This window comes from Pezoporus wallicus, unplaced genomic scaffold, assembly GCF_028554395.1.
Source record: "Pezoporus wallicus isolate ANWC-B61680 ecotype Strahan unplaced genomic scaffold, APGP_CSIRO_Pwel_v1 contig_3486, whole genome shotgun sequence".
Classification (NCBI taxonomy): Eukaryota; Metazoa; Chordata; class Aves; order Psittaciformes; family Psittacidae; genus Pezoporus; species Pezoporus wallicus.
The window spans coordinates 3,237,325-3,248,997 of NW_026642292.1; the positions used below are offsets into that span (position 1 = coordinate 3,237,325).

The 11,673-nt window shown below is 46.2% G+C and overlaps 1 protein-coding gene across 1 annotated transcript; it reads right to left on the minus strand.

Moving 5' to 3' along the window:
- Positions 1-5,376: 5,376 nt before the first annotated feature.
- AHSA1 (activator of HSP90 ATPase activity 1) lies at positions 5,377-11,348 on the minus strand. The gene is made up of 9 exons (XM_057428557.1): positions 11,149-11,348; positions 10,649-10,839; positions 10,395-10,477; positions 9,885-10,002; positions 8,165-8,253; positions 7,687-7,821; positions 6,816-6,917; positions 6,234-6,285; positions 5,377-5,792 (listed from the first exon to the last, which is right to left on the minus strand). The coding sequence occupies exons 1-9, from the start codon at positions 11,226-11,228 to the stop codon at positions 5,620-5,622; spliced, it is 1,023 nt and encodes a 340-aa protein (XP_057284540.1). The 5' UTR covers positions 11,229-11,348; the 3' UTR covers positions 5,377-5,619.
- Between the last annotated feature and the right edge of the window lie 325 nt (positions 11,349-11,673).

Consider the following 11,673-nt stretch of genomic DNA (forward strand, 5'->3'; position numbering starts at 1 on the left):
GAGCTAACCTGAACTGCAAGCTTGGCCATGGCCTAGGAAAGAGACAAATGTGGTTGTAAGGGTCTGTGGACCTTGAGTTCTGGAAAGGAAACTGGAGCTCTGGAAAGGAAAAAACCCCTTTCAGGCACCCCAGTTCCTGGTCTGTGAAGGGGCACACCCCGCTGTGTGCCACATTAGCCCTGTGCACTGTCTGTGCTGATGCCAACTGCTCTGTAGGAGAGTAAAAGAGTAAGTCACAGTAGCTGCAGATTTTGGCAGCAGCCCTGCTGATCATAGTGTGAGCACTGGGCGAACAGGAACCTGTGGCAAGACCTGGTCTTCGGACTTTGCATTTGCCTAAATCACCCCAGGGGGTCCCCAGCACCCATTAGAGCCTGTCCTTATGATGCCATGCAGAGGAATGAAGAAAGCACACCGGGGTAGTCCTGCCTGATGTGGCCATGGGACAGGATAGGGATTTACTCCCTCCACCTCTGCAGAGGACGGACCCACCTTTGCAGTTGGGAAAGGAACGTCTTGCCCTCCTTCCCTGCCATGCAGGGTCCAGCTGCCCCTTGGAAATGCCTGAGAGGAGCCCAGCTGGTGGGGTCTAGTCCTGCTTTGTTCCAGCTCCTAGCAAGCATATCAGCTATTCTCTCGTTGCATCACAGGCTTTGGACATGGGGATGTACCACAGAAAATGGATTTAGACTGGCTCTGGAGAAAATACATAGCCTCACCATGGGGATGGGGGCAAATCATTGCTCAGCAGTCCTGCTCTCTCCTGGGCTTCAAGATCTCCAATGGTGGAAATGCCACAGTAACCCTCAGCTTTACTGTTTTTGCAGAGATAGATATATTATTTTCCTAGCAGCCAATCTAAAACCTTCCTGCTTTATTTTAAGCCCACTGCATCTTATCTGCAGTGGCCACAGAGAGCATATTATTGCCTTATTTGCTCCTACCTCTCACAGATTTCAGAATTTTATCATTGCGTTCCCTACTTTCCTCCTTTTCCACGATCTTCTCTTCTCTAGACTAAACAAATGCAATTATTTCAGGCTTTCTTTTGAAGCTGTACTTGTAGACCTCTGGTTTGTCTCATTGCCCACCACTGGGTTTATTCCATGTAATTTATATCTTTCTTGAAGCACGGAACGCAAAACTGAAGGCACTGAGTCTCACATAAGGCTTTTTTAAATGCTATATGGAGAGATTTCTTCACAGGACAGCCCAGCCTGGCCAGGCAGCTTTTGTTCCCTTCCACGATGTTTTAAATTCCTCTTCATTTGAAAATTCATCATAACCCTCCCAGCTTAAATGTCGTTTACAGATGGACAAATATACTTCATTTTTTTTCTCCTGGATCATTTTTCCACTTGGTCAAGATCATTTTCAATCCTAAACTTGTATTCTAAGGGTTTTACAGCACCAGTGGTGATTGACTGATATAAATTAGTTTAGACTTTTACATTATCAATTATATTATCTTCTACACTGACACATACTAGATTTGTTGCAGTGCTATTAGGCGTTCCCTTATTTACTACTAAAAATATCACATAAAGCATTGACTACAGTCTTACTAAAGCTCAAATATTCTGCCAAAGGAAGGCATTAGGTTGAGTTGTGCTTGATGTAGTTGTGATATAGGTGTGCTGATTGTTACTTTTTACCTGATTTGCTGGGTATTTACAGTCTACTGGCTGCATTTTCAGTAGTGTTTCATGAATTGATGTTACAGACTGACCTGATTCCCTTGGCCCTCGTCTCTCTCCTTCTTCCTTCTTCCCTCTCCCCAGCATTATTCCTTATCAAATTCTGAAAGATTGCTCCACTCTCCCAAGTAAGTCTTATATGCCAAACTGTGTCAGGCCCTGCCAAGCTGGAGACATCCAACTCCTTTCACTTTGGCTTTAAAAAAGTATATTGAAGTTCTTCCTATTTTGCCATTGAAGTACAGCTGGGATGATGTTTCAAAGCAGTTTTAATAGTTACTTAGGCTAGGGGCTTTCAATCTCTTTGATTTGTGGCCTGATTGTCCCATAGAAGTTTCACACAGATAAACAATTAAAACATGAGAAATGGACGAGTCTTTACAATTCTATCTAAACCAGCATCCAGTCACTGGCAGTGATCAATAGCAGGTCACTAGGAAGGAAGAGTAAAGAGGACAAACTCATGTTTGTGTTTCCCTGAAGTACTTTCCTTATTGCCAGCAGCTGGTGACCAAGAGGCTCCCAGAGCCAGATGAGGGTTTTTCTGTTTAACAGCCCTTGGTTGTTTTATTCTTCCATAAATTTTTCCACTCCTCTTCTGAATCCATGTAAACTTTTAGTGGTACCATATCAGCAGCTGCAAGAAATTCCAGAATTCACTAAATGTGTTCAGTCCCTTTGGTTGGGACCCCATATTATGGTGGTTGATGGCTGTTCCTTAATCATCGCCATGTGCACCTAATGTGTGTAGCATCCACCTCTGGCCTCTCATCACTGAAAAAGATCAGTTTCCTTCTATCTTTGTTTTCTGATTTTTAACCTTGGTTCTCTTTAATTCACAAGACTTTCCCTCTTATCCTGTGTCAAGTTCAGGATCTTGATGAGCTTCTCGGCAGGAGTATACTGGACCTTGCTTTTCACCTTCACATGATATAGCCCTCCCTCCCCACAATAGCTGAGGGACTGTAGTCTCTCCTGACACATCCAAGTAAAGCAAAGATTTGTACCAGATACCAGTTGTAGATGAAGGAGTAGGTCTCTCTGCGGAGGGCAGGCAGATGTAGTACAGGGACCTTTGCTAGCATGTAGCTACTTAAGGACCAGATCACCTTCACCAAGTAAATGGCTGGTGTAAGGCATCACCACTTCTGTGGCCCATAGAATTAGTGTATCCTGACACACTCTGTGCCTCAGGCTAAGTGCTCACTCACAGCCTGGCCTTTAGCACAAGGTTTCCTTCACCAGTGGATTCATCCAAGAGAATCTACAGTGAACAGCATCCAAGGCATGGATGGCTACACATGCTAATCTGTTGCTGTGGGGATGGTGATCTCAAGGCCACAGGGAAGGGAGCCAGCTGGGGCAGCGCCAGCATAACTCAGGGCAGTCAGTTTTGCTGACGAAGAGCCCTGAAAGCACTAAGTCTGTGAGCCCCATGAAGGCGGGCTGCTGGCTAAGGCCAAAGAGTGTCCTATTAGAGTAGCAGCAGGATGCCCGGAGTAAACCCTGTTTGTGATGAAAGGAAGGCAATTAAAATTCCACTTCAGCTGCCTTCCTGTCCCACTTCCTAACCTTCCAGCGGCAGCAAGTGATTAGCAGGGCCTTGCCTTCTGCTCCCCTTGCTCAGCTGTACCAGGAGAGCCTGGCTTCAGGTGGGCGCAGCTGCCATGGCACAGCCAGCTGCCTGCGTGGCTGCCAAACTACAGCCAGGACAGTGTGATTCAGCTGCTGAGTATGTCCCAAGTTAACTTAGAATGAGCTCATTTTTTCCGTTTCAAATCACTTGGCTGTGAACACACTTGCTGGCCCTGCTGTTTAAGGTTTCCCATGTTTCTGTCCAGGATTTCCCAAACGGAAAACCAAACATGCATGCTGCAGTGTTATCAGTGTACTCGCATTGTGTCACACTCCCGCAGCCTACAGAAATCGTACCATAGCTCATCTGTGTGTAAGAATCTTGGCAAAATACCTGTGGCCCCCTTCCCAGCCAGATGATGCCCTGAGGAAGACAGCCCTGCAGGACATAGGGAAACCTAACCTTATCGACAGATGCCCAGTCTTCGTACAACTTCCTTTGTGGTCTGTCCTGGGTTCAGCAGTAGCAGCCATTTTTCTCCTTCTTGGTAGCTGGTGCAGTGCTGTGTTTTGACTTTCGGCCTGATGTTTCGGTCTGGCCAAGGACTTTGTGAGCCTCATGCTCTGCCAGGGAGGAGGGAAAAGCCAGGAGGAAGCAGAGACAGGACACCTGACCCAAACTGACCAAAGAGGTATTCCATACCACAGCTCGTCATGCCCAGGATGTAACTGGGAGCTACCCGGAGGGGCTAGGACTGTGGGGTTGGAGGAGGTAACGGTCAGAGCTTGGTCGGGCTGGGGGGGGAGGGAGGGGGGGAAGTTATCAGTCAGCTGGTGGTGAGATGTTGTATTCTCTTCCCTTGTTATTTCCTTTATCATTATTATCATTGGTGGTAGCAGTAGTGATCTGTGTTATACCTTAGTTACTAAACTATTCTTAGCCTGTGGGAGTTGCATTCTTTTCGCCTCTCTGTCCCTCTGGGAGTAGGGGGAGGACAAGGTGGGGGGAGTGAGTGAACAAGTTGCCTGACTGGGTTTAAACCACGACATGGTCACAGGTCAGCACCAGGATAAGCACATGATACAAACTTATTTCATAACCCACTCTTAATGTCCATACAAACTTTACCATCAATAATCACTTTGGAATTGTGAGCAGAAAAGGCTAGAAATGCTCTCCATAATTTAATAGGCAATGCAAACGATTTCTTTTTTTAACAGATTTTTTCCCTCTCTCCCTATTCAAGTGGATGGCTACAACACACCATTCACATTGAAAACAAAAGACAATCTCAAAACAGTAAAACTCACCCAAGCAACATTACTTTTCTAGCTTACTAGAGGTACTCTGCAGAAAACAAAAGTGTTCAAATGAAGTTCCTGCCTCAAAGGGAAAACTGAGCATTTCAGTCACCCCTGAGGTTAAGCAGATTGACACTTCTGACCAGAAGTCAATTTCCACCCCCATCCTTAAAATAAATTTATTGCTTTAGAAGACACATCTGGGAACTAACTGTATTAGCAGAAAAGTACAAACATGTTCTTCCTCACCAGTTGAAGCAACAGCTGAAGTGGGGTCAGCCAAAAGTACTCCACCTTGTTTAATTAACAGGAATAAATCCCACCCCCATTAAGAGCCTACAGCTTGCTTTAGCCTGAAGCTCTTGGGAGGTAGCTGACCCTGGGCACCATGACCTGCTAGAACTGTATTGTAGGTGAGTTTCCCTGGTAGTGGTTTGCCAGTTGTCTCGGACAGCAGGTGACTAAATGATTGGCATTCCTGTAGAGCAGGATAGTGCAAGAAAGGATTGTGTTGAAGAAGGGAATGTGCACAGGAGGGGAACAGCTTCAACAGGATCTTACACCCCTTCAGAAACAAGAAGGGTTTGAAACGTTTATTAGCTGCAGATCAAAAGCAGAGAGAAAACGAGCAGCTGCTCAAACTAAAAACTGCATCAAGCTCCTATTCTCTGCTCCCCAGAAGCGAGGAGTAAATCTCACTGGGATCAGCACTCCCCCTTGACCCATGTTTTTCCACACAGATCCCTCCTTCTGCCTATTGACCAACTCTTTGAACTCAAGCTGATCTGAGGACACAAGTTCCACAGTGGGTTTTTTTAAGTTAGGTTTATTTAGCAATAGAAGTATGTACATGTAAGAGAATCCCCTGCAGCACAAGACATGCACAAAGCAATGAGGGACTGAAAGTGGTGCTGCTCAATGGCCTCCTGCATCACCTGTCATCCCACTTTACTCGGCCGCAGAGCCAAGATTAGAAAGGGACAGGTGAGAAATGGATCAGTCCATGTGGCAGAGTCTTCCGGCAAAGCCCTCCCAGCAACCAGTATTAAAACAAGCGGGCACCATAGCCAAATGTCTGTTTAATACCCTCGAAGTAGTAGCGCTGCCAGCCTTGCTTTGTTCTTTCCTCCTCACTAGCAGGAATGCCCTTGCCTTCCAAGCACACCTCCGTCTCACCACCTTTGTCGGTGAAGTTCAAGGCAATTGTTGCAAAGTGCCCTAGAGGAACCAAAGCAAACCTGTTAGCAGTATGCAGTATATGCTGCCACAAGGAGCTGCTCTGCTCCTCCTCTCACACACCACCACCTAAAAGACTACTCAGGATTCTTCCCCACAGGATGTATTTAGGACAGCTGCAGGCCCTTCTCACAAACAGGGAGGAGAGGACTCCCTCTTCATGGGGTTCAAAGCAGTTGCAGCCATAGCTGAGCAAGCTGCTACTGCATCATTCCTAATCCCTGGCCGCTGCTCTAAGTGGTGGCTGATGATTTCGACCTAATCATGTGTGATGTGAAGCCTGGGTAAGGTAAGGTCACTCCAGCTCCCAGAACACCGTGCACTCCCTAATCATGAGCCAGAATGTGGTGTGGCACATGGGGCTGGGATTCTTAAAACACACACAATGGCTGTAATACCACAGTCCATTTCTGGACTACTTACCAGCTGGCCAAGATTTAAATCTCCATTTCATAACAAGTTGCTTCTCAGGCACCTTGAAAAGTGAGAGAGAGACTGAGTAGTCATTTATGTTTTTTTTTTTCAAATCCTGCAATCTAATAAAAAGCAACTAGAACTGTGTTATCTGAAGCCTTAGAGGCCCATTGAGAAATACACACACAGAGGGAAAGAGATTTAAGTGTCCTTTCCACTCCTTCTAGGATGGCAGGCCATAGTACAGCCCTAAACACCAAGACAGTGTCCCTGCCCAGGCGGCTTTAGCAGCAGGAAGAGCAAAGAGGAAAAGGGTCAACTACCATCTTTAACATCCCTCTAATCCCCAAGTAAAATAAAAGACAGAGCGCACGCACGACTAGAAGCCAGATTTTCTCACCAGACTGAAGTTCCATACACTAATTCATACTCTAATCCATACTGTCAGGAATACTTCAATAGCCACAGTGAATATAGGTAACTGCTGGGCACCAGGCAGAACTTCACAGTGAGCTAACTGAAGCACTGATTCAGAACTGGCACCTCCAGGCTGCCCATGAGCAAGATACAGCTGCCCTAGTTAGTACTTACTAGGTCAACAAACTCTCCTGTGACACTGCCATCCAGCAGCTGAAACTTGCCTCCTTTATCAGCCTCCAAGGTGGCTTGTGCATGAGTGAAAGCTTGGACCATCTGAAAAGAATTCAGGAGGAAACCTGTATTACTTGACATCATCTGCTTGCAAACTTGTTGCCTAACGTTTCCCACCCAGCTACAAAAGTTCTTGAAGATGAGGTATGTCAATAGCATAAGGTCTTCATCAAGAAAACACAAAAGCCCTGCCCTGGCCAAAAAAGCGAGGTTAGAGCCACTACAGCAGCATTCTGTCTGCCAAGGGAAAAGAATCCTTAACTTCCATATTCTGTGCAGTGTTCTGCAAGCCACACTTTTGATTTACTCTGTTGATTTCTTAATGAAACCTTGTTCTCAGAAAAGGTCATATTTTTTACTCTTACTAGAAAAACAAAGGAAGAACCTTTGTTCTAAGACCATGTTTAAATAATGTAAGAAATGCTGCTTTTTCTTCTTATACTATATAATAGTCTGCAAGAGAGGAGCTATTCACAAAATGCACTTTGATACAACCGAACCTGAAGAGGAAAAAGCAAAACAAAACAAAAAAGCACACAACTGCAAATACCAAGAGATCCGACCATAAGCAATAACAGATACACCTACAGAGGTGCTGACAGCAGGCCAGAACTGGCTTCTGGCTGGCATTAATTCTCTCTAACCAACTGTGTGAAAAGATGCACATGTGAACCTTAAGCAAGCATTCTGCAGATCAACTTTCTTATTCCATTCTCATGGATTGCGAGTGTCCTACAGAATGCCTTGAAAAGCTTCTTAGGAACAGCCTCCTGTGTGCAAAGAATAATTCTGAGAACAAGCCTGACATTACCTCCTGAGTAATGAATACCCGGTAGAGCTCTTCAGGAGATGTTAAGAAGGTGTCTTTCAAGCTGATCTTACATGTAGGGATCTTGACTCCTATGGATTTGGACTGCGATGTGGCAGTACTGCTGCTAGCAGCCGTCTAACAAAACAACAGCAAAACAAACACATTCCTTTTTTCAGTCCAGAAAAGGAATAAAATTAACAAGTGGTTCACATATCCAAAAGAAAAAAAACAAAGGCCTTTAGTAAAGATGTCATTAGGTACAACCATGTTTGAGTGTAAAAAGCAGATTTATCACTCTGCTTAAATTAAGAAATATCATGTACTGCAAATGAAACAGTCAGGCCTACACCACAGACTGCCAATTCCTGAATATATATATATCCTATAAACAGCACAGGCTGCTCCTGTAAGCACTGGAATGTAATACTCTGTACCTTTCTTCACAAATCCAAAAGCACATTTGCACAGTTTCATTTACCTTGCGGTCTTCTGCTTTAGGAGCCACCTGAGGGGTCGTTTCCACATGTTCACCATTCACTGTGGGCAAAATCATGCCCTGGGTGAATTCTGGAAAGACAGGAATGCGCTCATGAAACTAATAAAAGATCAAACCTTTCAACTGTTCTTTGAAATACAGAATCAAAAAGGGCTTCCTGGTTTCTCCCCTGCCTTTGACAGCACTCACAGCTTGAAACAGTTTGCTTTAAAAAAGTAAACAGACCTCTTTTTACAAGCAATTAATTCTTCTTGCCCCCACTACTCTATTGAAGGCCATACCTGAACCTGCCTGCATTAACAATTAGGAACTTACCTCCTATTCCCAGCCTAGATATACCAATCACTCTCTTCCACGTTACTATCACATTAACACTAGCCTTACACTTGCATAGCTTTTCTTCTCTTTCACTCTCAAATATAAATAGCAAACACATCTCAGATACTTTTACCTTGCTGGTCTAGAAAAACCAAGCCAAGCTTTTCCATTTCTTTTCCAACTGGCTCACCATTTCTCCTTTTATTGTAGTAAAGTTATTTCTAACTCCATCTTTATCTTTTTTGACAAAAGATGCTAGGACTACACACAGAACCCAAGGGAGGCCTCACCAGTGCCCTGTCCAGCAGCATTAGCACTTCCATAACTCCACCAGAAGCTTCAGCCTCCTTCGGTATGTTTACTTTCTCTCCAGCTCTGTCACTTCTGCCTTTACCCATTATAAAACAGTTTGCTCTTTCTCCTTCCTCTTCATCTGTTCAAACTGGCAACATTCCATTATGTATAGCAGAATTACATAATTAATCATATAGCAGAATTCTATTACATATATATATTCTTGTACTCCGCAATACTTGGTTCCCACCTATTCTTCTTTATTCCCACAAGATCATACAGTTCTTCCCGAATAACATTCTTGTTCTCCACTGGGTGCCTACATATCCCACCCTGAACACAAAAGTGCCTGAAAAAACCCAAGGGCACAGAAATTTGATCCTGGAAAAAATGCAACCAGTGGTGGCTAGTACTCACCAAAATGAGTATCTAGCATGCGTAGTGTAATACAGGTAAATGGATATAAAAGCTGTTGTAGCAATCCCAGCCTGCACTAGAGGGCAAACCCAAACTCCATCAAAGCACAATGATTTAAGTCCAACTGCTGGAATCAGATTTATCTTCTAAAAAGATAATTTTAATCCAGATGCTGAAATAGCTCATTCAATGACACCAACAAAAGCTGCAGAGCAATTTCCAGTTGTCAGTTACTCTCAAATCCAGGTAACAATGCCTTTACTAACGTGGCAAAAGAGCAAAACTCTGTGTGTGGCACAACCTGGTTGTGCCACAGGCAGAGACTGATGCTCTGTGTCACTGAGGCAGCAAACATGTTACTAGATTTATTTTCTCAGTATCTGAGCTCCAGCAAGTGGAGGATATTCTCAGTTTTAAAACATCAGTCCAAAAATGGTGTTTATTTTTTGATTATTAATAAATCTCTCTGGGCTGTTCTACAGTGTCTAGAAACAGAAGTGCTTCTTGCCAAACACCATTTTCATAAGAGACAGAACAGTTACTGTTGTTGCTCTGACACCATCCTGTTGAGATGGGGTGAGGAACTAATATTCACTCCTCTCATTACCCCCACCCCTTCTTTAGCATTAGCCCATATGGGTTCCCGTAACACTTCTCCCTCTCAGTTACCTACCTGTTTTGAGAGTGCTGATGTAAGTTTTCATTGCATCTCTAATTTTTTTTGCACCCTCTTGCTTCATCAGGGTCTTTAAGGTAGTGTCAGGCTCATCTTTAGCAAGGCTGACAAGGATCTAAACAAGAAGGACAAGTGCTGGTTTACAAAGCCATATTTTCATGGTCTTTTCCTTACTCAATTCAGTATCAGTTAGACTTTGACTACACTTTCATAAGCAGCAGTGCAGTGTTATTAATCCTTCACTTTAGTTCTGCCTACAGTAATGTACACAAATAACCTAAATACCTTCATGTGCTGTAGAGCCCTTATATGTTACAGGGGGGATGGAGTGAGATGACCTTTACAGACCCTTCCAATCCAAACCATTCTGTGATTCTGTTAACTTAAGCAGCCTCTAATATTAAAGAAGTTTTGAACAAACGGTCCAGAAAAGGCAACACAAAAGAAAATACTAATGTTGTGAGGCTTCCTGATGGAACAGCCATATAGCCAGCATGCTGTACCCACCTCAACTTCATCGATGTCATTTTCATCTGAGAGATTAGGAATCTCCACATAACCTTTGTATTTCACGCCAGTCTTTGAGGTGCCTGCAATTACAATTATGTTTTTCAGATCAACATTTCTTACTTTGGTTGTTGTAAAAGCAAACCTGTATCACAATACAGTACTTCCCTTCATTACTATTTCCCGAATGAGGTAAGTATCCTTATCTTATACTTGAATCTAGCCTTGAAACAGTGGGGGAGCACATCACTCACCAGTCCACGCCAGCTTGATAGCCCACTCATAGAAGAAGATCAGCTTCCCTTTACGGTTATTAATGGAGGCCTCTCCATCCAGTTTGCTCACTTCTGTCACCTCACAAGCCCCTTCCTCACTCTCCACCCTGACAGGGAGGAGCAGAGTTTTCAGCCGCTCTGTGGACCAGTTGGAGGCATCCCGCTCCGTCCTACGGGAAAACCGGGCGCTGTGAGAACCTGGGACGGGCCACACCGCCAAAACAAGCTGCGGCTACCTAACCTTCCCCCAGGCCGTCCTTCCTCCCTGCCCCGCTCCAACACACACACACAGCTCTTAGTACTGATGGGCACCCCACGCACACGGAAACGGCCGCTTTCAAGGGACATCGTCCCGGACAGCCGCACCTTAGCACCAACGCCAAGTAGGGGAAGGAGAAAGAGAGCCGCTCCCCGTGGCATCGGCCTCCTCCGCCCGGGGTCACAGGGTCCTGCCGGGCGGCTATCGCCGCCGCGCTCACCAGTGCCAGTTGTTGACGTTGGTGGCGTCCGCCCGCTGCTCGACGATCCACCGCGGGTCCCCCTCGCCCCACTTGGCCATCGAGACCGCAGCCTCCTCCGCACCGACCGCCCGTGGAAACTGCTAGAACCGCCGCGCCACCTCCCGGCTTCCGCCACCGGCCCGGTCCCTTCCGGCGCCCTTCGCCCGGCGGCGCGCACCGCCCAGCTGCTTGGTTCCGCCGCCCCGCTTCCGGCTGGCTCCTGGCCCGTCCGCGCCCCCACCGGTCGGTACCCCCCGGAGCCGGGCACGCCGCGCCAAGCAACCGCCCCGATCCCGGCTGCCGGCACTTTAGCCCTCAGCAGCCCGCCCAGGACAGCCCGGCGGGGCAGGTGGTGCGGCGGCGCGGGGCACGCCGGTACTGGTAGTACGCGGGCCGGAACGCACCGCACTGTGCCGCGGCACAGGGACTACTGATCCCGGAGTGTCCTGCGCGGCAGCCGCACCTTCCTCCCCTCCCCTGCCGTGCTGTGCTGAGCCGAGCCGG

What these genes read in the sequence shown, in the direction of transcription:
- AHSA1 (XM_057428557.1), bottom strand. Translation starts at nt 11,228, where the DNA reads ATGGCCAAGTGGGGCGAGGGGGACCCGCGGTGGATCGTCGAGCAGCGG. An exon ending in GGGTATTCATTACTCAGGAG is followed by an intron (nt 6,918 to 7,686) that starts GTAATGTCAGGC and finishes AATTCTTTTCAG; the next exon opens with ATGGTCCAAGCTTTCACTCA. An exon ending in CAGGAGAGTTTGTTGACCTA is followed by an intron (nt 6,286 to 6,815) that starts GTAAGTACTAAC and finishes TCACTTTTCAAG; the next exon opens with GTGCCTGAGAAGCAACTTGT.